This window comes from Eretmochelys imbricata, chromosome 2 (genome assembly GCF_965152235.1).
Source record: "Eretmochelys imbricata isolate rEreImb1 chromosome 2, rEreImb1.hap1, whole genome shotgun sequence".
Lineage (NCBI taxonomy): Eukaryota > Metazoa > Chordata > Testudines > Cheloniidae > Eretmochelys > Eretmochelys imbricata.
Window position 1 is genome coordinate 41,462,360 of NC_135573.1, and position 27,684 is coordinate 41,490,043.

General features: G+C 43.2%; 1 protein-coding gene across 2 annotated transcripts in view; it reads right to left on the bottom strand.

Moving 5' to 3' along the window:
• Positions 1–27,684, bottom strand: part of CPQ (carboxypeptidase Q) — a 259,790-nt gene that overhangs the window by 47,274 nt on the left and 184,832 nt on the right. For both annotated transcript variants that reach the window (XM_077808923.1, XM_077808922.1), the window contains exon 7: positions 16,058–16,259. In XM_077808923.1, coding sequence (XP_077665049.1) covers positions 16,058–16,259 — 202 coding nt within the window. The remainder of the gene's footprint in view (positions 1–16,057; positions 16,260–27,684) is intronic.

Here is a 27,684-nt window from a genome sequence, read left to right on the forward strand (position 1 = left end):
CCCTTGGATCTTAAGAACAATGAACAATCCTCCCAACACTTGCACACCCCCTTTCCTGGGAAATGTTGGATAAAAAGCCTCACCAATTTGCATAGGTGACCACAGACCCAAACCCTTGGATCTGAGAACAATGAAAAAGCATTCAGTTTTTTACAAGAAGACTTTTAATAAAAAATAGAAGTAAATAGAAATAAAGAAATCCCCCCTGTAAAATCAGGATGGTAGATATCTTACAGGGTAATTAGATTCAAAAACATAGAGAACCCCTCTAGGCAAAACCTTAAGTTACAAAAAAGATACACAGACAGAAATAGTTATTCTATTCAGCGCAATTCTTTTCTCAGCCATTTAAAGAAATCATAATCTAACACATACCTAGCTAGATTACTTACTAAAAGTTCTAAGACTCCATTCCTGGTCTATATCCGGCCAAGACGACTACAGACAGACACAGACCCTTTGTTTCTCTCCCTCCTCCCAGCTTTTGAAAGTATCTTGTCTCCTCATTGGTCATTTTGGTCAGGTGCCAGCGAGGTTACCTTTAGCTTCTTAACCCTTTACAGGTGAGAGGAGCTTTCCCCTGGCCAGGAGGGATTTCAAAGGGGTTTACCCTTCCCTTTATATTTATGACAGATCCATTCCTTCTTAAATGGGCCAGTCACCTGGTTTCACACTATTAAAAGGCTAGTTGTGCCTCTGTTCCCTTTGAGGTCTCTCTGAGTGCACCCCCTCAGTTCCCAGATCTTAAACCTAAAACTTAGATCGACCTACCCATGTTGCTCATGGCTCTGAAAAATTTCACCCTCTGTGCGAGGTCTAACCTCCACTGCCAACACAGCTAGGTTGAGGGAAGAATTCTCCAGTCAACTAGCTACCACCTGTCAAGGGGGTGGATTTACTACAGTGACAGAAGATCCCCTTCTGTTGTTATAGTAAATGGCTACATTGCAGTGTTGCAGCTGTGCTGCTGTAGCACTTGTAGTGAAGATATACCCTGAGACTGGAGCCTGGCCTACATCACCCTGTGTGTCAACTCTGCTTCCCAGCAGGTCTGACTGGATTCAGCACCTGTGGATCTTCCCGTCAGGAGTCTGTGACCAATGGTGTATATAGTGACCAGACAGTCTTCTCAAAACCAAAGAACTGTTTATTTTAAAACTACCTGCAGTCTATATGCATGTCTATCTTACTTAAAGGCTGTCCATCCCCTGATGGTAACCTGGGCAGGCCTAGCTTCTTCAGACATCCCAGCCTGTGCGTGTGCCTTAGTCTGGTTCCCCCAAGTTCCCTCCTATTTTGAGATGGAGAACCCCTTTTTACATTGCCATAGTCCTTTTGTTCTTCTGTGTCCCCAGGCTTTGGCACTTCCAGACCAAATTAATCTTCAAAGCAAACAGTTAGGGCCCTGCCACTTACCAGCCCTGAGGTGTTTGCTGAGAAGTGGCTTATCTCGAGCCTCTCTTTTTCCTTCCTGCTTGCTTTTTCCTTACAGCCCCCATATAAACTAAACCAATATATGCATATAGTAAACACCCCAATAACTGGTCCTCATATTACTATATTATTATTACTGAGCAGCTCCACTTAAATCAGAAATAAAATGAAGGGGAAATGAGAGTGTATCATACAGTTGCTATGTATCTATTATTACTAATTCTTTGTATTACAATAGCACCTAGAGGCCCCAACTGAAATCAGGGCTCCATTATGCTAGGCACTGTACACACACAGCCCCAGTGAGCTTACAGTCTCTAAATAGACAAGACAGACGAAAGATGGAAGACCAGAAGGACTATCACCCACAGTTTGCAGATGGGGTATTGAGACATAGATTGGTTAAGTGACTTGCCCAAGCTCCTACAGGAAGTCTTTGATAAAACTGGACACAAATCTCCTGAATTCCAGTCCAGTGCCTTAACCACAACACCCTCCTTCCTCTCCAATTTCTATCTAAATTCTTATGTAGTACCCATCTGTGTTGGTTATGTGTATCTCTCTCCCTCTCTCTACCCTCCAGGTATCAGGATGGTGGTTTTTTGGGGAAGGCTAGGTTGAAGAAATCGGTTTAGCATTTTGTTCTGAAGAAACCAAGGTTTGTGATCCTCCCAATATCTTCCTGAAGTGAGTTGTAAATTAGAGGCTAATCACTCTTACTGTTGACAGTTCTGCTGCAGTGGAATGCAGCTGCCAAAAGAGGTCGCAATTACAGAGGGTGAGGAGACCCATCAAGTAGCTTTGACCAACATAATGGAGGGCTTTGAAGATAAGGACCAACACATTAAAAGTGACCACATATTGAACCTGTGAAGAAAGAGCACTGGGATGATGTGCTCTTAGGGTCCTTTGTTGCTCAGATCAGGGGCTGCTGTATAGTTTCAGACTGCAAGATCTTTACGGACTTGTAAGACAGATCTCTGCTCTAAGATGCCCAGCAAACTTTTGAGTGTTTAATAAATAATGAAAGTGACATGACAGTGGTTTCCAGTTTGATAGTTTTTTAGGAAGTGCTCCCTTTGGTGAGCAAAATTCCAGCAACAAAGGACACAGAAGCAATGGTCCTTGTAGATTTGGTCAATGTGACAAACTACTAATACCTAAACTGGGTAAAGTTTTTAACTCCCTTTTTCATTATATTCATCAATGAACTTTATTTCAGTAGAATATAGTGGATCACTGAGGGAAAAAGTAGTACAAATACAGTATTATATATAGCCTAAATAATGAAAGAAAAGATATAGAAAACCTACAGCAAGTTTGTGTTGAGATTGTATCTTCCCATGGTATATAAAGAAATCTCTGCTCACTCAGTCAGAATTTAAGGCCAGAGGGACCATTAAATCATTTAGTTTGGCTTCCTGTATGTCACAGGTTATTACATTTCTTACAGTTACCTCTGTATTGAGCCCAATAACTTGTGTTTGGTTAAAGTATCTTCCAGAAAGGCATCCAGTCTTCATTTGAAGATCAAAAGATAGTTTGTTCCAATGGTTAGCACCCTCAATTAATATTGTGTCTTATTTTTTATTTGAATTTGTCTGGCTTCAGCTTCCATCTGGAGGTTCTTGTGTCTTTCTCTACTAGATTAAAGAACCCTGGTATTTTCTCCCAATGTAGGTAGCTATAAACTGATCAACCTGTCAAATTTCTTTTTCTACAAGAGAAACACACTGAGCTCTAAGTCTCTCGCCGTTAGGCATTTTCTCCAGGCCTTGAGCAATTTTTGTGGCTTTTTTTGTGAACCCTGTCCAAATTTTCAACATCCCTTTCAACATGTGGACACCAGAACTGTGATATTGATGTAAAAGCAATTTGTGCTCCAGAAATGAAATACTTCACTAATATGCCTTAACAATAATACCACAAGTATTAATAGGGAGCCGCTCTTAAAAAGTAGCCTTTCTGAATCCACAGACATTTATCTAGAAAAATTCAGCACTCCCAACTATTAATGCACCTAATTTCTTGTACAACAATATTCCAAAAGGGAACAATTAGAGAAAAGAAAATTAAAATAGTTACATTTAACTTCCATAATTTTCCATTTGGAAAATACTACTCTCTTTCTTCCCATCCCTAACTTTCTTACGGAGCTTAAACTAAGACAGCTTTGTTTCATTTATTCCATCATTTGTGTTTCAGCTTCAATGAAGATGGAACAGTTCAGGGAATAAGGTTTGTTTTATTAACTTGTTACTTCTAAACGGCACACTGCCGCACATCAATACTCAACGTTGTGTTTTAATGTAGGACACTGCATGTTACTTTTTAAAATCAGCTAGCAGTTAATGATCACATATTAAATGAATAACCATTCCCACATAAAGAGTATAGTTTCCTGTATGCTGAACAGTAGAGCCACAATGTGTCTCATGCTTGCTCTACACTATGGAGTTAGGTCATAGAATCCTAGAAACGTAGGACTGGAAGAAACCTCGAGAGGTCATCTAGTCCAGTCCCCTGCACTCAAGACAGGTCTAAGTATTAGTCAGGACTAAGTAAGGCCGCTTACGTCAACCTAATTATGTCAGTGTACACACTGTACAGCCTTGCTCCTCCCAATGTAAGTGTCCTACTACACCGAAATAATAACAACTCCACTGCCACGAGAGGCGTAGGTGTTATGTCGGTGTAGTTAGGGTGACTACTACTTCAGTTGTCAGCTGTCATTCTTGTCAGTTTCATGGCTCCATGTGAGAGCTGTGAAATTGACAAGAAAGAGAGGTGGGGGTGGGGGCACCCCGCTCCCTGCCAGGCTGCTGCCCAGGCTCCCCACTCTCAGGCTGCATCTGCAAGACTCCCCACCAGGCTGTCCCCACGGTCCTAGCTCCCCACTCCCAGCCAGGCTGCTGTCCAGACTCCCACTTCCTGCGGGGAGCTCGGCTGCACCGAGGCTCCCAGCTCCACACTCCCTGCTGGGAGCCTGGGTGCTGCCCTAAGGCTCCTGGCTTCCCGCTCCCCTGAGGCTACCAGCTCCCCACCAGGAACACAGCATCCACCAGGACTCTCGGCTTCCTGCCAGGAGCACAGCAGCCACCCAGCGGGGAGCCAAGATCTGGGCGTGGGGGCAGCTGTGCTCCTGGCGGGGAGCCATAAGCTTCAGGGCAGCAGAGAGCCTCATGGCAGCATGGCTCCTGAGGGTGGGGGAGGGGGGAGGAAGCTGCGTTTGGAGCTGAGAGCACAGTCTCTCAGCACCTCCACACTGCCCCTCAAGTCAATGGAAGCACTCCTGGTGAGGATACACGCCACTGACAGAAGAAGGGCAGTATGGACATGAACCATCACATTAATTACTGTGGTGGCTGTAAGTCAACCTAACATAGACACATAGACCCTCAAAGAGACACATCTGATCTTCCTTAAAGAGAGGGGTCTTCTGAGTATTAATCAATTGATGCCTTTGAAATGTTTTGAGACCTTCATGTGGTTAAGTGCTTAATGTGTTTAGCATTAAGTGTTTTTATTCTAATCCATGTCACATTTCCACAGCCCAAAACAAGGGAACAAGATGCAACATTTGGACTGGTATTCACAGAAGTAACAGTGACCACATAGCTAAAATAGAGGCAAATCCAGTAACAAAAAGGGATACGAGAACAATTGGAAACGACAACAGTCTTTAAATCTGTTAATTCCGCTTTTCACTGTTAAACCTAATGCGTCCATTTAATATTTATAAATATTCATATGAGATTCTTTAAGGGCTGCTTCCTCTCTTTAATAAGATAAATGGTATGTTATACCATTGTTAAACCAGTGTGTTGAAGTTCCTTAGTCTATCGCCACCAAAGAAACACTACCAATTAAAATGCAGTGCAAGTGATTATAAAAAAGAGAAAAGCCATTAATAAAGCAGGAAAATTGAAGTAATGCAGCAACAATTTATAATTAAGCTTTCCAAGCAGTTTAATTTTATAGTTTAACTCTTCCAGAAAGGGTGAATTTAACAGCACCGCTTTCTCTGTATTAATTAGGATTCTCAAATGTAGTACATTTGCACATAATAAAAGATAAAGCTCCCTTGATATTGAAAACCTCAAGTATATTTGAGATGGCTGAGAGTTAAAAGTAAGGAAACATCTTTTTATATCAAATGTTTATGAGATTTACTTATAGATTTATATATTTTTAAGGCTAGAAGAGACCATTACAATCATCTAGTCTGACCAGCATAACACAGACCACAGAACCTCAGCCAGCAACTACTGCATCAAACCCCTTACTTCTGTGTGTGAGCCATGGCCAGCAAACAACTATTCCCATTTTGAAGAAGAGAAAAAGTAGCGATGTTTTGAAATTTGTTTTTATTCTGCATTGGAACAAAGACAAAACCTTTCGACATTATTTGAGAAAAAACATGAGTGAGAGAGACCAAGAATAGACAATAGCCCAGTGACAGGGCACTCATCTGGGATGTGAAAGACCCGGCAGAACAGGGAACTTGAATCTAGGTCTCCCATCTTGCAAGTGAATGCTCTAACTACCAGGCTATTAGCGGCGGCGGCGGCGGGGGGGGAGGAGGGACAGCTCTCTCCTCTCCCTTTCTGCTCCTCTCTCCACAATCCTGGACCTGAGAAACCTTCCCTACACATTTTGATCTAAACTGAACTGGGGAGAGGGATCCTAGCGGGAAGGCTTTCCAGCTAGCACAGACTGCTGTAACCTTTTTGGTGAGAGAAAGCTTTTTGCTTATTAGCCTTGGTAAAGTTTAGGAATTAGCTGGCGTGTTTATCCTTTTATTTCTTTTGTAACCTATCCTGACTTATATGCAGCTATACTTGTAATTACTTAAAATCTGTCTTTGTTTAGTTAATACATTTGTTTTATTGTTTTGCCTAAACCAGTGTGTTTTGGTTGAAGTGCTTGGGAATCTCTACTTAGATCAACAAGCCTGGCGCATAGTCATTACCCACTGTTGGAATGACAGATTGCCTATAAGCTTATACTCTCTAGGAGGGTCCTGCACAGTATAAGACACACATTTCTGGGGAGCAAGCCTGGGGCATATGCGGCTCTCGCCCTCTATGTAATTCATGGATGCCTGGGCATAGCATTCATGTATTCAGCTGGGAGTGACAGTACATGCTGGTGGCTGTGAGTGAGCAGAGTCTGGAAGTGTTTGCTGCTCATCAGGAAAGCAGAGTAAAAAGCATCCCAGGCTGGAGAATCAAGGAGACACAGCAGTCCAGAATGCACCCCAGGGAATGTCACAAGGATACAACAGCCTTTCTTATAGATAGGACAAGTTTTGAAAGGTTAATATAGACGTGATATTATGCTAAACAGTGAGCATTTTAATAATGCCCTATGAAGTAACCTACATCCACTTTTATAAAAGTTACAGTACATTTATTTCATTTAATTACAGCACAGTAATTCCTAATCCTAAAGCTTATTTTTTATGGGACAATGATAAATGAAAACCATAGATGAATTATTTTACAGGTTAATACTCATGGCTCTAAATTCAATCAAGATTTTAAATGGTTCTAATAGATGTAATAGTTATAGCAGGTTCTTTAGGTGCCAAGCAATTAAAATTGTTCTCTTAGCATACTGCTTTAATTTAATATCTCCCAAGTTACACAAAATTTGACTTCTGCTGAAAAACATGCTCATATACTACATTTTCCTCCTGTACCACAATAAAAGACATTAAAAGAGAGACTAGGTGACTCACAGAAATTGATACATTGATGCCAATATATGACAAATATATGCCACTTGTCTAAGATTTAGTTTTACTTGTAAAAATAAATGGTACCTAAAGATAGGCTCTGTAGCCATATTTAGGTGCCTAAGTCAGTGGCCCAGTGGGGTACTTCTGAATGTTTGGCTTCTTATTTAGGTGACAGACATGGGCTTATGAATCTAGTTTTTTTTTAAATCTTGGCCTTGATGTATGTGATCTATGTACCTGAGAGGAGTTGTTTTTAAACGGTTGGAGACTGTACATAAACTACTGCGTAACCCCAAACTGCCACATTATCACTCTAAGCAAGAGCTGCATCAGGATGTGTCTCAGATTCACTGAGGCCTGATCTACACTACTAAGTTAGGTTGATGTAAGTCACTCTGTATCGACCTAGTTGTACAAGTCTCTACACTCAAATTTGTCTCCTGTCGATATAAGCACCCTGTTATGGCAATACAGTTAAACACCCCCACTCCCCACCCCTGCCCAATGCCATTGAGCCACGGTCAAAGTACTGTGGTCGATGCAGTGCAAGTGTGAACACCATGTGACCTATGTCGACCCTGACAGTACTCCAGCAGCAGTCCCACAATGCCAGACACTGACTGCTCTTGTCACAATTGTGAACTCCACTGCCCAGGGGTCACAGAGACTGGAAGTCACCACTCCCTACACCCCACCTTTAAAAATTCCATGTACTTTTGAAATACTTGTCCCGATGCCCTGCTTGTAGAGCACAACTTGCAGCTCTCCCTTGTTGTGTGCAACTGCCCTGCTGACCATGCCAGCTACATACTTCAGATGCATTTCTGCCTAGAATAGACAGGAGGCATTGGATCTTCTGGGCCTGTGGGGAGAAGAGACTATGCAGGAACAGTTACGGACTAGCCATAGAAAGGTGGACATCTACGACCAGACTGCATGGGGGATTCAGGTGAAGGGGTATGACAGGGTGTGACGTTATTGACATGAACTGTGACCGTATAGATCATTGACGCAATCAAAGTCCTATAGTTGCACCAAATCTTGTACAAAGGAGGTCAAGTAAGGTGTCTATAGAAAGGTTGTAATTTTCTCGTTATGATTATGCTGTCTGTATGTGTGTAAATTTTTTTTATTTGAAGTTATGAATATGGGCTATGTAGTGGTATCTCAATGTGTTTGCTTCTAAATAGCCTCAGTGAAGCATTTGGTCAGCTTCTTGAGAAAGGACTATTCTCAGTAAGTGCCCAATCAAGAAACACTTAACTGACAATGGACTTTGGGAGACGCCAATCCACATCTGAGCTTTTCTGGGAACGTTCAAACTAACATGTAAACAGTGGCGTTGGCCTGCAAAAAGCTGACTCATTCATGGACATGTGATTTGCCTAGGTGGCTACAAACTCAATCTTGTTGCTGTGATTTTGCACAGAAGAAGAAAGGGGTTTCCGCCCACAAGAGAGAGAATATAAAAGGCCCTGGAAGCCTCTCCATTTTGTCTTCAGCTGGCTCAAGAGATGGCCTCTCCACCCCAAAGAGATGCTGAAAGAAACTGGGACAAAGGGCTGTAACTACACGGGTGTGAGTGATTGCTGGACCCAGGCCATAAACCACAACGTTGGTCTGAAAAGGATTGGTCCCAGACTAGGAAGGAATCTAGTCTGTGAAAGAAGCTTATTGGGACATCTCTGAGGGTGAGATTTACCTGTATTCAGTTTCTTAATGTATTAGGCTTAGACTTGCGTGTTTTGTTTTATTTTGCTTGGTAACTTACTTTGTTCTGTCTATTATCACTTGAAACCACTTAAATCCTACTTTTTATACTTAACAAAATCACTTTTGCTTATTAATTAACCCAGAGTAAGTAATTAATACCTGGAGGAGCAAACAGCTGTGCATATCTCTCTATCAGTGTTATAGAGAGCAGACAATTTATGAGTTTACCCTGTATAAGCTTTATACAGAGTAAAATGAATTCATTTGGGGTTTGGATCCCATTGGGAGCTGGGTGTCTGGGTGCTAGAGTCAGCAGAACTTGCTAAGCCATTTTCAGAGACAGCAGAACTTGCAGCTTTGGGGGCATCGGTCAGACCCTGGGTCTGTGCTGCAGTAGATTAGCGTATCTGGCTCAATAAGACAGGGTTCTGGAGGCCCAAACTGGCAGAGAAAACGGGCTCAGAGGTAGTCTGAGCACATCAGGTGACAGTCCCAAAGGGGTTTCTGTGATCGAACCTGTCACACAGGAATCAGGAGCAGTGCCAAGTGAAAGCAAAGAAACTGTGGCAGGCATACCAGAAGGCCAGGGAGGCCAACAGTCTGCAGCTTTTAACAATGAGCTGCATGCCGTACTTGATGGATTCCCCACCAGCAATCTGTCTTCCACAAAATCATCATGTCCCCTGCTGCTGTGTTTCTTCTAGCAGCTCTGCAAATAGTGGATGATCATTCATCCTGTGTTTGCAATGCTCATGACAACAGCGCAGCACTGTATGGGCTCCATGCTTCTGCCAGAGACGGTGGGCAGCAAAAGATGCTGCATGGGCTTGTGGAATTTAAAAAAAAAGGTGAGAAAATTATGGACTATAGATGGCATTGTGGGATGGAGAACTCGACCCCTTATTTCCAGTCATCCCTGATTACTTGTTTCTGCCCCACCCATGGATTGCCAACATTTCCCAGAAGATTGGATACAATGGTGAGTGGCAAACTGGGACACCTACTCATAGTGCACTGCACCGTGTATCAGCACAAGCACTCCTGGTGAGTATGGCACAGTGCTGATGCAAGGAGTTAAGTACGCACCTCATAAATGATATGCTAACTCTGGCATCTTTACCCCAATGTAACTTGTGTTGAACCAAGTTTGTAGCATAGACATGACCTAATCCAGAATATAGAGGCCAACAGACAGAATTGGGATAAACAAACTAGCAAATGGTATAATTGACTCAAATATCTATGTATAGAGCGTATTTCTGGCGACTGGTGATTGACATTTTTGGAGTTTAGCACACTTAGCTATGTGCTCCTGTGAAAGAGGGAGTCATTTTACTCCTGCTTAGTTGCTGGAGTTGATGTTCAGAGCGATAGTGTGTGACATCCTACATTGAATATTTTATTTTGCAATTTATGAAAATACTAAAAGTTAAAGGGGGATGCTGTTTTCTACATTTTTAAAGAAAGCTTTTATTTTCTGTTCCCTCTCCCCACCTTCAAAAAATCTCCCGTTCAAGTGAAACAATTCTTGCCTATGCCCAATTAAAGCACAGATGCTGCAGGCCTGTGCTCAGAGCTCTGACTCATGGAGTCACATGATTATATCAATCCTGGTTTTAATTCAAGTTTTTAGCCCTTGTAGTTACAAGGAAAAGCTTGACAACTAAATCCAAGTGTCGCCAATTCAGTGACAACCGCTTGTGTCTGCAGACAGCCTGAAGCAATAGCTGTGAGGGAGGGACAAACTTATGCATCTCATCAAAGCGTTACCTCCAAAAGCCACGGCTATGGGGAGGACTCACCGATACCAACCCAGCACGGAACTCTGTATGTAGCAGGAAAAGAAGAGAACAATCGGCCTGGCCTGCCCACCCTTCCACCCACCCCTGCAAGCATACTCTGAGTTGCCGGGCGTAACTGTAACCCACACACCTTCTGGATGTGGTATTCTGTCCCATTTAGTGGCACTGAGACCAGAAAAAGACAGAGACAGAAACAAGAAGGGAGTGCAGGAAGCACACACTGCCTCTCTCATATATCAGATACCTTGTCTTCTTGACTAAAATATTAGAACATCTGTCTAGTTAGGGTCAGTACATGTCTTTCCACCTCTTCAGAGACCAGACAAACCTGTTATAACACAACATGTGAAACAATATAGTATACTTGCAAGTGTTGACCAAGCCTCTTGGTAGAGCACATGTGCTGTAATAAAAGGCATTATGTGTATATAGAGTTTAGAAATAAAGCTTAATTGAGAGAAAGCAGAAATGTGTAATAAAAGTGACTGAAATAAAGGATTTTGGAAGACAATTGAATAATTAACAAACTAGTTCTTTAAGACGAACGGCCATCTCAAATCACTAGATCATCCTAAAATAGACTTTACAGCATTCAACTGCCTTTGTCTACTGCTTTATGAAAAAGCAACACAGTTATAAGACCACAAATGTTAGAAACACAATATTGTCTGATTTTACAAAGATCACATGATTGTAGAGATTTCTCATTCTTGGTTCAAATTATTCTCCAAATTGTTGAATATAAAGACCACTGCAGGAAAGCTCTCAAGAATTCAGAAGCTACATAATGTATTAAATTCCACTGCTGTGTTCTTCCACATAGATTCCACCTCTTGTACCACACAGGTGGTGTTTGGACGCTTAATTAATGTTTTTAGATCACTTCGCATATCTGTGGCACTTGACAGTAGTTAGCGCTATTATTACTACAAATATGGGTACTCTGTGAAGTTCCACAATTTAAGGGAAAGGATAAATGAGTGATACAATATTCAATCATACTCCCATGTAAAAGAAAATAGCTTAGACTCCGAGAAGCAGGAGTGCAGTAGTCTGAACCAGGAGTGGGTGGAAAACAAAAATCCTGTTTTGTGAAAAATTTTGCGGTTTCAGAATTTTGTTTCATTCCAATGCTGAATGAAAATGAGATCTTTTGAAATTTTTGTGAAAAAATATGAAAGACACTCACCTCAGAATAGCCAGTAGTTTGGTGGCTGGGGCACTCACCTGTCATGTGGGAGACCTAAGTTCAAGTCCCTACTCTACCTGATTCAGAACTGCGGCTTGAACCCAGGTCTCCTGTATCCCAGGTGAGTGCTCTGGTCTAGAGAGTCAATCCCGCCTGTTGGAGAGATCTTTCTCTCCTATTTATTTGTATAATTAAATATTAATTGGGCCAGAGAGTTGGTCCCTTCTCTGAATTAAGTAAACCTTCCAGACAAAAGAGCCAGCATTCTTTTGTGGATAAATTCCTGACTAGCTAAACCTAATCTAAACCTTCACCAGACGTAGTAATGAATGAATGTAAAAAGCACAAGCAGTAATGTTTTCACTGGGGTTTTCTGACTCAAAGGAGAAGGTGGATTTTAATACTGGGAACAGAAGCTACTCCTGAACTCTAATTAATACAGTAAGAAATTAAATTATAAGAAACTTAATTTTTTGGGTCACAAATTCATATCGCTGACGTATTCCATGTTTTCTGTAATGCGTTTTGGAAACAAAATAGCCAAGTGAATTTTCAGAAAACTATGTAAATGAAATTGGTAAAGTGTCAATACTTGACTGCTTGTTTCAATTGGATAACATCGGAAAAGCTGTTATAGTATGTTCAGATTGTTACAATATTGTCATATACCATAAGTGTTCATTTGAACAGTGAGAATACTGCAGACAAAGCGTGAAGCTTGCAAGATGTTTAAAACCTTCTCTCTGATACAGTAGGATACAGTCTGAAGCAGCAGTTCTTTTAATGGAGTTAATTCTTTCATTCCGTCTCTCAAGGGGAAAGCACCATACTTTGCATTGTGGGGGTACTTAGTGATTCGCTTAGCAGGAGGTTAAATGAAGCCAAGTTTCAGACAGCAAAGAAATAAACCAGCTAATGCTCCTAATGTTTAATGTTAAAGGTTAACTGAATTTCAATTGATGAAAATTGCTACGTAACAGCTAAGTATAATTATTGAGTGGGTTAAATAGATTTGAATCTTAAGACCCTCCCCCCCCATACAGTTTCTCTCATCATGCACCTCACAAATAGGTGAATTCCTCTATATCCCCAATGCTTCCCCTTCAGCCCCTCTGATGCTCCAATCACAGACAACAGCTGGGGTTCCAGATATTTCTACATACCCATTCACACCTCTGCAACCAGGGGCATGACCACAGATGTAGGTGGTAAAGGCTGTGTTAGGTGGCAGCGTTGGTGGTTGGGCACTGTCCCAATCTGTCAGGGACACATGGAAATAGACAATATGGGGTGGAGGGAGGAATTCATCAGCCAGTAACAACCCCATGGCTGAGGGAAAACTCTCCCTTTTCTTTGCAGTGTATTGGTCCCTAGAAAAATCCATCTCTTTATAAAAAGGGATCTTTCTTCCCAAATATGCCAAAGCATATTTTACCATGACAGCATTTCTGCCCCTTTATATTTTCTAAACATGCACCAGATATACTGGGAAATTCTCATATGTCAATGACTACACAGACACACAGATCATCTAGATCTGAAGTCCAGGAGCAGTGGTACATATGCACAGACTTTCAGAAGAAAGGGAGATGAAGTGGCATGGTTATTGACCATTGGCAGCTCTTACCCATCCCCCAAGTTAGCATATGTTTATGCTGCTGTAAAATACATACAGTTAGAGCCTAGGATCAGGGATGTGTAAATTACAGGGTTACAACAGTTTGACATGCCACTTAGTAACTTGTGCATGGAACAGAAACATGAGCAGCTGGTGACCTGGCCGTTGGGGAGGCTAGCCCCCAGCCCCGCTCTTTCAGTCCGAGGCCTCTCCCCTTCTGCCCTGCCCTTCCCCGCAGGAGCCCAAAGCACACTGACCATGGGCCCCGGCGTCGGACAGCCAGGCAGCATGGTCACAGTGCCCCCTACCTGGAGCACCAGGTGGCGCAGATGCAGCGCCCCCAGCCCTGGAGCACCAGGTGGCCGAGTCAGAGCGCTGGGCGGGCAGCACAGCCCTTGTGCCAGCCTCCCCGAGTCCCCGCGGCACGTTGCCCAACCCCAGCCAGCCTGGGCCAGGGCAGAGTGCAGGGAATTGCAGGAGTAGGCCTGGGGGCGGAGCATGGGAGGGGCTACGCCAGGCTGTTCGGGGAAGCATAGCCTCCCCTAGAGTGACCGGATGTCGCAATACAATCGGAACTGTCCTAATATTTAACTCTTTGTCCTGACCAATGTGCGATCAGGATGCCATTTGTCCTGATATTGTAGGGTTGCCGGCTCCACGCAGCTCCCTCGAAGTGGTGACATCTCCCTCTGGGTCCTAGGTGCGGGGATAGCCAAGGGGGCTCTGCATGCTGCCCCTGCCATGAGCGCCAGCTGGAACCACAGCCAATGGGAGCTGCAGGGGCAGTGCCCTTCAGACGAGGCTCTGTACAGAGCGGCCTGGCCGCGCCTCTTTCTAGGACCCAGAGGGAGATATTGCTACTTCTGGGGAACCACCTGAGTTAAGTGCCTCCTAGAGCCCGTACCCCACACCTCAACCCCTGCCCCAACCCTTAACCCCCTCCTGCACCCAAACTCCCTCCCAGAGTCAGCACCCCAAACCCCCAGCTCCAGCCCTGAGACCCCCCCACCTTGCGGTGGGGGCCGGACCTGGAGCTGTGCACCACCTACCTGCGGCTTGCGGAGGGGGCTGGAGCTGGGGTTGTGTGCCTGTGACCTGCAGCTTGTGGCGGGGGCCAGAGCTGTATGCCCCTGACCTGCGGCTTGCTGGGAGGGCCGGAGCCGGGCCCGTGACCTGCAGCTTGCAGCATCCCCTGCCCCCATGTGCGTCCCCCACCCCCATGGCTCCGGTGGGGGCTGTGAGCCTGTGGCTGTCCCCCCCATGTGTCCTGATGTTTTACTCCTGTGCTCTGGTCACCCTAGCCTCCCATGAGTAGAAACAGTGCAACTAAGATCTGAGCCCTAAGCAAACAACATTTCCCCAAAGTAAGAGGCACATGCTCCACAGCCCACTGCAGTACCTATCAACCTTCCACAAGGTTAGGAGAAGAGAGAAGCCAGAAAGATTCCAAAACTATCTGACATGTATCATTCCAGTATCACAAATAGACAACAAAGTACTTTAGACGTAAACCAGCATAAAGAGAAAGTTTTTGTTTTGTTTTTAAATACCAAAACCAAAAATATCTTCTGCTATTATTCAAGTGTTGAAAACATGGTAAAAGCTCAGTTAGTCTCAGATCCTTCAAGCCTATAGCCTGGTTGTTAGGATGCTCACCTGGGAGAGGGGAGATGTGAGTTCAAGTCTCTGCTCCAGAGTTGAGATTCAAACCTGGGTCTCCCATATCTGGGCAAATGCCTTAACCACTGGCTAAAGTTATACAGGGACAGAATGGTACACACATGGCTAAAGGTTATAAGGGGACATACACACAGTTTGCTGGCCCTGAAAAACTTTTCCCCAGCTGAAGCTGTCACGTCAAATTTGCAAATACTTTCTGTCAACCCGAAAATGCATTTTTTGGCAAATAAACTATTTGTCCAAAAAGTTTTGTCCTGCTCCAGTTTCAAGTCACAGTACTTTTGCAAAAAGATTGCTACTTGTACGAAGCTCAGAAGTGTCACTGAGAGTAAATGTAGAACCTATTTCTCAAATACATTTACAGGGCTTTGTCCTTCACTAGATTTTAGTGCATCATCACCTTTTGGTCTTTGAATGCTGAATCCCCACAGAATAAATTTATTGAAAACAATTAAATTTTTTAAATGAAATTAAATAAGAACAAGTGAGAAGTGGGCTGAATTTCAAAGGGATATTTTTGTTTTGGGGTCCTGTGTTAGAATAAAGCTGAGGGAATTCTCTACTATTTTTAAACCACTGGTATAGGAAAGATTAATATAAATTGTAAAGCCTAAAAGAAGATTTTAGGCCTGTTGTCCCATGCATAATCTAAATCTTTATTAAACTGATGCTTAAACACACATTCTGTCCTAATTCTGTGGTTAGTCTTTAAATATTTACACATTTCCTCTCTAACAAATATTACTCAAGAAAAAGATTTTTTAAAAATGTTGTCAAACATCAAATAGAGCTACAACCAGAATTTAAGAAGTAACAGCATACAGAAACAACCAGGCCAACTCAGCCACTTTGTCTATGACTTCATCCAGCATTCTTACCTGGTACTCCATTTCTCACCCAATAATCAGTGTCTGTTTCACCACCATTTTCATAAATATTTGTAACATTGATAGGCTGCAGCAGCTGCATAATCTCCTTCAGGATGGCACGAGCTTTATCACTGCCTGTAAAAGCCAGGCCCATCGGCATGAAGGTACCTGAATCAGACTCCATGACGATGTCAAAGTTGGAGATGTTACCCTGAACACATAAGAAAAGAACATTTTAATATTTATTTGCAGACTATTTTTGTAAGAATCCAATATTTGCCATTAGCTACATGTTACTGACAGAGCATGCAATACCAAAAAATTAAAGAGAATGCAGACAAGATATATGTGTATATATATATGTATATGAACTATATAAAACAGAAAGCCTCATTCCTCGTATATGAATTGCTGATAAGTCTCTCCTTTCTGAGGAAACATAAAACATAAAACTGAATGCATCCGATGAAGTGAGCTGTAGCTCACGAAAGCTTATGCTCAAATAAATTTGTTAGTCTCTAAGGTGCCACAAGTACTCCTTTTCTTTTTGCGAATACAGACTAACATGGCTGTTACTCTGAAACCTGTCATAAAACAGAAGGCTTTCACAAAATAGCCCATCTGGTGGCACGAACTCATTGCACTACTAACTAGTCCTCTTAATAACCTGACCCTGATGAGACAGTTTAGAACTAGTTATACCTGAACTGTCTTGAAGGCATCTAACAGAACACACAAAATCCTCACAAGTTAGAGGTTTTGCTTCTATGCACATGTCTGGGAAATTCATGACAGCATAAGTAAGTGTTATTGGGCAGTGCTTCCCATGAATAATAGACCCATGCAAAATTGACTCACTGGTAACTATGAAAATGATCTCACACAAATATTGCCAGCAATGAATGTTCAAAACCTGTCACCCTGGTGCCACAGGTTTCCTGAAGTTCAGCAACAGAATGTGTTGTGCATGCTCAATGTACTAGTTTTAATTGCCTTATCTTGGTTCTTTCAAGATCTAAGTATTTCAGATGTGGCAAAAATAGGAGTTCCTAATTCAGGAATAGGTAGGCTAAAAGTTTTAAAAGAAAAGTCTTTGAGATATCTGAACACACGGAAGTGTCTGAAAAGCAACTTAAATAAAGACTAAGGGCTTGGCTACGCTTGCAGATGTAGAGCGCTGGGAGTTAAACCAGCCTTCAGAGACCGCAGCAAGGAAAATGCTGCCATGTGTTTACACTGTCAGCTGCAAGTGCACTGGCGTGGCCACGTTAGCAGCTCTTGCAACGCCACAAAGAGCAGTGCATTGTGGGAGCTATCCCAGTGTGCAAGCGGCTGCAGCGTGCTTTTCAAATGTGGGTGGGTGGGTGGAGTGTGACAGGGAGTGTGTTGTGTGTATGTGGGGGGAGAGACAGTGTGTTTTGGGAGGCAGAGTGTGTGTCAGCGTGCTGTCTTGTAAGTTCAGACAGCAGCAGACCCCCTTTTTCCCCCTGCCTCTCTCTCTGACACACACTCACAGCAGCAGCATTCCACAGTAAGGGTTTGCTTTGTCCCAGAACAGATAAGCAGCCGGCTGTCAGAAACAGAGCTTTGAAAGGGGATATCCGCATGCCTGCAGCAGAGTTCAAAAGAATGAGACGAGTGGCCACGTGACTTCAGGGGATTATGGGACGTTTCCGGAGGCCAATCACAGCACACTAACGCAACACGTCGTCCACACTGACACCCGGGCGTTTCAGCTGGGGCGCAGCAAGTTCTATGCTTCTCGTGGAGGTGGATTACCAGGAGCGCTCCAGCTGCAGAGTCCAGGCGCTCTACGTGCCTTGCCAGCGTGGACACCTCAGGAGTTAGGGTGCCCGGGCCTGATTTAATGCGCTCTAACTTGCAAGTGTAGCCAAGCCCTAAGTCACCTCCCCAACTGTTGGACAACAAAATGGCTAAACAAATTAAGATATTTTTGAAAATAATTAACTTCTTGGCTGAGTTGAAAAGCCTGAAAGGTTTCATTCTAGAAAGGTAAAAAAGTTACAAGTAACTGGGAACAGAGAATTAGAATGGAAGTGTCCTCTCAGCCCTATCTCCAGTGCAATGGCATAGGTCATGGGTTCTCACTCTGGGGTCACGACAACCCTCCCTTTCCTTATGGCAAGATGAGAAGAAGGACCAGAAAGTGCATTCTGTTGCAATGTGCTAACAGCACTGGAAAGGCTGAAAACCATGGGTATAGTTGATAGAATGTGTAAGACACTAAGCTTTAAATTTCAGGCCGGGTTAGCTGCCAGTGATAGTATGAGAGAGTGTTCAGGACAGCATTAAAACATTTCAGTCCCCTGGGGCATGAACACAGATGTACAAGGTGTCACAGTTCCAGGGTGATTGCACCTGTATTCCCCCTCTGTGGTCTGCTCCAGGAGTGCCCAATCAGGTCTCAGGCCTTAAGCCATCAGCTGTCTCTGGTCCCACTCCTTTCTGACCAGAGTTTTAAGGCTGCACATCCCCCTGTCATACACAGTGATATCCTCAGCAGCTCTCAGACGTATCCAGCCCCCTGCTCTTTACTTTCACTGCCAGAACAATGACAGGGTTTTTACCAGTGACCACACAGCTCTTAGAAAGCAAAGTACATTTATTTTTAAGGCAAAAGCGTCACAGAAAAAACATATAAAAATGATAAAAGGATGTAAATGCTCACTAAACATACCAGGACTCTCCCATCTTCTACATGGGAAGTCTGTTAGGTCAAAGTCTTTCCAATCCTTCTGCAAGGGTTGAAGCCACCCTACAACCAAAGGTCCTGTTTGCTGAACCAAAAGGAAGGCCCTGAGTCTGTTTAAACTCAGCCTTTTATACCAAAAGTCTTTCTTTGTCCTCCAGCCTCCTGAAAACAGTTAAAACCAGTCCCTCCTGCTCTTTCCCAGCAGGAGAAGCTTCAAAAGATGAAGAATCTACATAGCCAGGCTTGGGATTTTGCATTAATCACCTCTTAGTGATCCCAGATCCCGCTGGATCCCCCACCCCACCCCCAGTGATCCAAGATAGCACAGGAAACCACCCCCTATTTCCACCCCAAAGTGAGCCAGGAAAACACAGATACATTTGTATTGGTACAAAGGACTATTCTACCAGCTCAAACTGTGCAGCTCATCTCAGTATAATGGCTTTTTGAGGCTTTCATGCTTTCTATGTACAATACAATATGGTCCCCAAAGATACCGCATGTGGCTGCAATATCTGTCACACAAGAGTTGCCAGTTAAAAGACAATATTTGCTACAGAAACCACATTTCTCTCCTGGATTAGGTGTAGGAGGGGAAAATCTAGGTATCATTCATACCACCAAACTGGCAAATGCCAATGTTTTAATGCTGACCATTGTATCCTATTTGGCCTGGAACAGAAGCATTTCAAACACTGGCTTTTGAGCAGCTCTGCTGGATGCCTGTGAAGCATTGGCTATGTCTTCAAAACAATAACTCTGCTCAAAACAGTACTCATTTTTAGGGCCCTACCAAATTCATGGTCCACTTTGGTCAGCCATAGGACTTTTAAAATCATAAATATAATGATTTCAGCTATTTAAATCTGCAGTTTCTCGGTGTTGAAATTGTAGGGGTCCTGACCCAAAAAGGAATGGGGGTGGGGGGGGATGGCGCAAGGTTATTGTGTGTGTGTGGGGGCGGGGGGGGAAGGTTGTGGTACAGTTATCCTTACTTCTGCACTGTGCTGGCGGCGTCACTGCCTTCAGAGCTGGGCAGCTGGAGAGCAACGGCTGATGGCCTGGTATGGTATTGCCACCCTCACTTCTGCGCTGCTGCCTGCAGAGCTGGGCCCTTGATCAGCAGCTGCCACTCATTGGCTGCCCAGCTCTGAAGGCAGCGGCGCAGAAGTAAAAGGTGGCATGGTATCGTATTGCCACCCTTACTTCTGCACTGCTGCTGGGGGGGCACTGCCTTCAGAGCTGGGCATCTGGCTAACAGCCACCACTGTCCGGCCACCCAGATCTGAAGGCAGTGCAGAAGTAAGGATGACAATACCGCAACTCCCCTAAAATTACCTTGTGATACCACCCCCCCCACAACTCCCTTTTGGGTCAGGACCCCCAATTTAAGAAATGCTGGTGTCCCCCCGTGAAATCTGTATCATATAGGGTAAAAGCACACAAAAGAACAGATTTCATGAGGGGAGACCAGATTTCATGGTCTGTGACACGTTTTTCATGGCTGTGAATTTGGTAGGGCCCTACTCATGTTATAATGGGTTTCTAGTGCAGTAAGAGTGATCAATAGCATGTAAATGAATTGAGACAGACTATCTGTGGTTGGCAGAGTGAAGTGTTGGTGGGAATGGAAGAAAGGATATGGGGAAAAAGATTATCTGAAAGGCAAAATTGGCCACACCAAGCAAACTTCAATATATCAGCAACACGCGTGTGCAGAAAAGACCAGTTAACCATTGTAGAATTATTTTATAAGTAACAATATGGCATTCTTCAATTATTTTCTATTTATATAAATGTTCACATATGTTTTCAATATTAAACTGACAAAATGAACCACCCACAGTACACAACACTGCCTTTTCCCTCCTCGTTTATATTGTAACTGTTTAAATATTAGCACGTGCAGGAGGGGTATGAAAACAGAATGTCTTTGCACAGAGAAACCAGATCGGGATGGGGGTGGGGAGGAAGAAACAGGCCACAAAGGTTAGAACTGCTCTTTCTCCTTTTTAAAGCATTTTGTCCATTAGAATGTAATGAGTAATTACAAGTATATGCATAGTGGATTTAGAAAACAACAGTAATGTAGGCTCCCCAAGAGGTGGTCTGGGCTGATTTCACCACACCAACTTTAGCATTTGTAATAAGATACTAAGGTTCCTATGTATGAGGGAAGAAATAGGTTTCATGTAAGACTATCCTTTATTTCCTTTAGATGGTGCAGAGATAAGAGGCTGAGGCTGCATTTTGTTCTCATATGTAAACTGTTGACTATAACTGTAGGATTACAGAATAACTGTGGTCTCAGCTGTTCCCTCCACCTCTCCCTGTGCTAAAAATTTAATTCATATGCAAGCTTATTAAAAACTCAGGCCACTGAGATAATCACTTTTGTCAGGGACCAATGTATTTGCTGCAACTCGCAATAATGCAACATACTTAATGGTATAATTCTCACCATGGTACACAGCACAGAGAATTAAATGAAACACACTGGCCCTTGTTAATGGGAGTTGCCTGCTTAACTCTCTGCACACCAAGGACATTTATCCTTTACATTCCTGTGACTTGATCCTGTCCACAAACCATATTTAGTACAGGATGAATCTGCCACAAAAGAGGTAACTTTTTTCTGGCTTATTATGTCTATTTCTTACACTGAAACTTTGAAATGCATCAACATAGAGTTTATTGCTTGCATATGCAAATAGACTGATCCCTGCCAGTATTTTCCCAACTTTATTTTTAAATATGTATTCCTATCAACCAAAGCTAAAACACATTTTAAGCATATATCCCCTCCTCCCTTTCAACCCATAAGGCAAGCAGCTAAAACCATGAAATCACAGCCAAGTCCTTTCAATCTATAAAAGGAACCAAAACATCTGGATCTCATGAGCCTATGAAGGTATTGATTCTGTCAGAAAGGTAACAAGCCCCACTAAGGCTAGGAACTGGGAATCTTAGTCAGCCAGGAAGCCAACTGTTTAGTTAAAAAAAACCTTAATACTTAACAGGGATAATGATGCTTGGTCAGGCATAAGACTCAAACCATGTTCCCAAAGTCTCATGACTTTGAGTCACTGAATTTCCTCTTTCAGAGCTGCAGCACTGGGAGACCAAAACTCCCAGATTAAACAGGGTCAGGGGGACCAAGCTGTTCTAAAAGGCTTTGGCAGCATTTGGGCTATTTAAAATACACTTATCTCCTTTCTATAAATCTGAGAATCTTAAAGATAATTTGGAAGAAAGAAAGAAAGAAAGAGTCCAATGGCTTAGCTGTTATTGACTGGTTCTACCACCAGTCCGAATTAGAAGACTCACCGCTTTACAAGGAAAGCACTAAAATGTTCTTTTATGACAAAATATTGCCTTTGATTTGCAGGCTACATATATGTTCCAGTATATGGGACGTGATGTGAGTTTGGCAGTCTCCCTCAAGATTTCTGTTACTGAATTACGCTTAGCATTAGGAAACACCTACACTTGTATGTCAGGATTTGATCCTAAGCAATTTGGAGCTAAATATAGTATTGCAATAACCGTCTTATACCAGATATAGTCAAATGAAAATCACCTCAGTCAAGTAACTATATACAACACTACAGGTTTATTAGCCTGGTAACTAAGAGTACGGAAAATGTGGTAGGAAAATATGCTAAAAGCCTAAGTGTGTAACTTGCAGGTAAAAAAGAAAACAAGAAAACTAATTAGATTATTTTTAAAACTCATATATCACTATAATGTCAATTTGAGTTGCTATTTTTAGCCAAGCTCAGTTAATAAAGCAAAATGGCATACATGGAAACTGAAGAAAAAATTCAGAACAGCTGTTAGGAAGTAGAGATGAGCTGGTATCAGAATACAGTAGCTGGCAACCACAAGTACAAAAGCACAATTCATACTCCAAAAAAGCGAGAACTGCAAAAGTACAGGGAAGTGTGACTGGGAAAATTTCCACACAAGTGACCCTGTTATTAAATGGGAGAACCTTGCTGTGAGGCACTGTACAGGGAGGATTCTTTGCCCCTCTCAACAGTCAGGTGAAAGATTTTTCTGTTGCACTTAGTTTGACCTATGTTTTGTACCTCTAGACCAGTGGTTCTCAACCTATTTATCACTGTGGGTCGCATATTGCCTGGGCAACAGATTAAGAACCACAGTGTGCTCCCCACCCCCTCCCACAGATCCCTACGTTCAGAGCTTCCCACCCAGAAATCCCTCCACGAAGTGGAGCCCTGGGCAGGGGGCTGGGTGGCAGGAACCCCGGACCCCTCTGTGCAGGTTCAGGCAGCAGCCCTGACCCTGGACCCGGCTGTGAGGTAGGGCAGCCAGGCGGCAGCCCAGATCCCGACCTCATGGGGTTGGCAGCCCCAGACCCTGGACCCCACCGTGCGAGGATGGCTGACAGCCCCGGGCCCCAGACACCTGCTGTGTGGGGCTGGGCAGAAGACCTAACCTCAGATGCTGCGGGGCCAAGTGGCAGTCCCAAACCCGGACCTCTGCTGTACATGGCTAGACGGCAGCCCTGGACCCCTGCTGTGTGGGGCCAGCTGGCAGCCCTGATCCCAGCCCCCCAACGTGCTAGGCTGGGCAGCCCACACCCTGCTGTGCTGGGCAGCTAGGAACCCGGAACCTGCCGCACAACCCAACAGCCTTTAGCACCCAGCTGGTCTGCAGCTGTGTGCTAATTGGGCCACATGTGGCCCACGGGACATGGGTTGAGAACTACTGCTCTAGATCAGCAGTTCTCAAACTATGGGCAGGCCTCCCCAGGGAGGCGTGGGAATGTGTCAAGGGAGGCGTGAGCTGTGTGCCCTCTGAACCCCACAGTCCCAGCCTGGAACACCTTCCTGCACCCCAAATCCCTCATCCCCGACCCCACACCAGATCCTGCTCCCCCAGCTGAAGCCCTCACCCCCTACACCCCAAATCTCTTCCCAGCCCGGAGCCCCCTCCCGCACCCTGAACCCTTCATTTCTGGCCCCACCCCAGAACCCAGCCCCCCAGCCCAGAGCCCATACCCCCTCCCAAACCCAAAACCCCCTGCCTCATCTTGGAGCCCCCTCCCATATACCAAACCCCTTGGCTCCACCTTCCAGCCCAAAGCCCTCTCCTGCACTCCAGACCCCTCATTCCTGGCCCCATTCCAGAGCCTGTCCCCTCAGCCGGCACCCTCACCCCCTCCAATACCCCAATCCCCTGAGCCAGCCCAGTGAAAATGAGAGAGTGAGTGAGGGTGGGGAGAGCGAGCGACAGAGGGAGGGGGGATGGAGTGAGCGGGGGCAGGACCTCAGAGAAGGGGCGGGGCAGGGGGGAGGCCTCAGAGGAGGGCCAAGGAAGGGAGTGGGGCAAGGGTGTTCAGTTTTGTGTGAATAAAAAGTTGGCAACCCTAATCTTTCCTCCATAGAATTCAGTGACAAAACTCCCATTGACTTGAATAAGGTCCAGATTTCCCCTATAATCTTTTTCTTAATTATTACCATTTTGCTTGGTGAACACAAATTATCAATATGTCTATGTGTTTTGTAAGCGCACTATTGTTTCTCTCAGTTTGGCAACCCTCACAGACAATACAATTTGTTGTTATGTGTTTTGAGTGTCAGTCTCAATTGATATAAACGGCAAAAGGAAAAGGAGATAGCGTTAAGAACAGCAACATGCTACATACAGTAACCCTGAGATTATCCATGGCCTTATTTGTGGCCATTTTTTCTCTTTTGACCATTTTAGTATAGTAGAGAGTTTTACCAGTGAGAGATTTTTTTATTCAAACCTGGATACTTATTATATGCAAGCCCCTTTATTGTGCGGGAGTAGAAATAGTCAACATTTTCTGAATGTTATTTTTTCAATCACTGGCCTTTTTACAAACATTTTCTTCCAAAATACTGTCAACATTATTAATGTTTTTCAATGTAAAAAATTGTGGCTTTTTCATGTTACCCCCAAATTTTTATTCAAAACATCGAACTGGTTACCAATTTTTTAAATTTCCTAAATCATGGGTTTTTAATCAATGAAAATTTTGGTAACATTTTAAATAATATTTTTAATAAAATTAATTGATTTTTTGGAACAATTGAAAACAAACAATACTTTAACATTTCCTAATCTTTTGCAAAAATAGACTTTCATTATTCAACCAGTTCTGCTCATGAGCCAATGCAGTAAAATGAAACTAAAGTATTGAGGAAAAACAAAGTAGGAGCAAATAGAACATGTGTTCCTTTCCAGCTCTGTCATCTCAGACCCCTTTCTACGGGTGGAGTCTGTCTATCCCTTTCTCTCTTCGTTAGCAAACAGACAAACTTTGGCTCTTTCCACAGTCTGTCCCCAACTTCTGGACAAAGGAGCTCTGAAGTAACTGTAAAGCAGCCCATGTCTCCCAGTGACAAGATGGTAGCCAAAGCTGTGGAAAAATCAATGGCAGAATCAGTTTTTCAAACATTGTAAATGCTTATCCGATGCACATCCCAGTAGTAGCTCTACATCACCCTGCTTGTAACTTGGGGCAGAAAGCCATCCATCCTCAAAAGCTGTCTCCGTGTTAACTCCAGTGAGCCTCTGGATGGGAGAGCAGAAGAGGAAGACTTGATGGTTCCTCCAAGGAGCCAGGGTGTGTTGGAAGCTGCAGACTGTGGAAGCTGAAGAGGGATCAACAGGCTGCTTGTACACACTTTGAGGCTGTCCTCCTTGCAGCTTAGGTTTATGAACAATAAACAAATTGAGCACATATTCCCTATTAAATGTTCATTATATTTATGTTCTACTGGGCAATGCTCTCCAGGGGCCAATAGATACAGTCTACTAGGTATTACTTATATTTTTAAGTGTTTGTCAGGGGTACCCAGGAAAGGGCACTCATATAGTTAGTACAAGTCCCACTAAAGTGGTACAATAAGAAGCCTATGGGACAGATTCTCCAGTCTGCCAAGTTTATCTTGAGGCACTTGTGCGCAAAGTGAATTTAAAGCATACATAGGCTTGCACTGGAGAATACCCCAGGTTTAGGTGGATTCTCTACCCGTCCAAAGCTAGCTGAGGTGGCTTCTGCTACCCAGAGTAAAGGGAGGGAAAAGGTGTATTGCAGCGTAGAGGAGTGGGGAGGTGGGGGAAGGACAGGTCAGAGGAAAGGAGGGGAGGGAAGGAGGCACGGTGGAGCGAAGTTCTACTAAACCTGATTCCCCACTGGCTTTGAGTACCTGAGGGGCATTTTGCCAGCAATGTAAATTAAAACTGCCCACATGCTGCTTAATTTATGCTGGGACTATGCAGCTGAGAATCATACAGCCACGACTGGCTCCTTGTCAGTCCTCATTTGGGTACAGCGGAGAATCAATCTCTTTTTGTGTTTTATAAAAGCCTGCTTTTCCATTAATGTCTCCTTTGGAAAAAAAATCACAATTTAATATTAAGAAATGTATATTATACCTCACTAAAATCACTGTCATGCAAATATAATTGTTCATGTAATTATATCTACATTCAACTCATTAGCACAATAAGTGATAGTAATAAATATTAACTGTGATTGTAGAGAATTAAGTAGAAGTGGCTTTTTCTTTTTTGCATCTTTATGTGTGAGTTTCAGAGTAGCAGCCGTGTTAGTCTGTATTCGCAAAAAGAAAAGGAGTACTTGTGGCACCTTAGAGACTAACAAATTTATTTGAGCATAAGCTTTCGTGAGCTACAGCTCACTTCATCGATGTAGCTCACGAAAGCTTACGCTCAAATAAATTTGTTAGTCTCTAAGGTGCCACAAGTACTCCTTTTCTTTTTATGTGTGAGTATTTTTTCTTATCCGTTTCTTTCATTCTCATCCTGATGACTCACAAACGAATGCTTAAATAGAGATATCAAACTGATCTCCCTAATTCAGATCTCCATGTTACATTATTTGCCTAAAACATATAGGACAATATAAGTGAGAGGGAGGTCATACCATTGCCAAAATAAGCACTCAAGAAACAATTAGCTGAAGCCTGAGGCATAAAACCTATTTGTCTTTCATTCTTATCTTTTTTCCTCTCCTGCACTATTATCTTCTCCTTTACTGCAGCAGCCATGTATTGATAGAAAAAAACTCTTCCAATTCATTTTAAAAAAAGTCACCCTACCTGTTTTTACAGGTACAGAACCACAACAAACACACACTTCTATGCAACAAGATATGAAATAACATGCTCATTGCGAATCCATAGCACACACATCCTGCTTTCTTAATGAAAGGAAACATCTCGTAAGCAGGGGTTATTAGATTCTTAGAGTTTTCATCAAATACCTAAAAGGAGAAATCCTATTATCCTCATCTCAGCAGCAAGAGAGAGCAATCCTCCTTACTCTCAAGCCATATGATTCCCTTGTGAGCGTGCATGCAAATAAGGACCAAATTTCAGATATCAAAGTTTTGAAATTTTCTGTTAGCAGAAATAACCAAGTAGGGCAAAAGATGAAATCTTTTTTCTAGTAAGTACAAAAGTAAATCAAAATAAGTTGTTCCCATTAGTATCTTTGATACAGTTGAGTCTTAATCTAAATGTTACAACCATGGATTACGGGCTAAATAGTTTTACATTACTTAACTAGAGATAGCAATACTACTACAAAGAGTTATTGTAAGAAAATTTTCTTTAAGAGGATTTGAGTTAAATTTACACTTGATGTAATGCTTCCAATGATTTCAATGGAATTACAAGAGTATGAATTTGGCCTATTGTCTCTTAATTGTAATTTTCTGAATTTTCCAGTTGTAGAGATTGTATTCAGTGTTGTTGTAGCCAGGTTGGTCTAAGAGGATATTAGAGAGACAAGGTAGGTAGGAAAAACAATTATTTGTAAGCCCAAAAGCTTGTCTCTCTCACCAACACAGGTTAGTCCAATAAAAGATATGACCGCATCCACCTGGTCTCTCTAATTG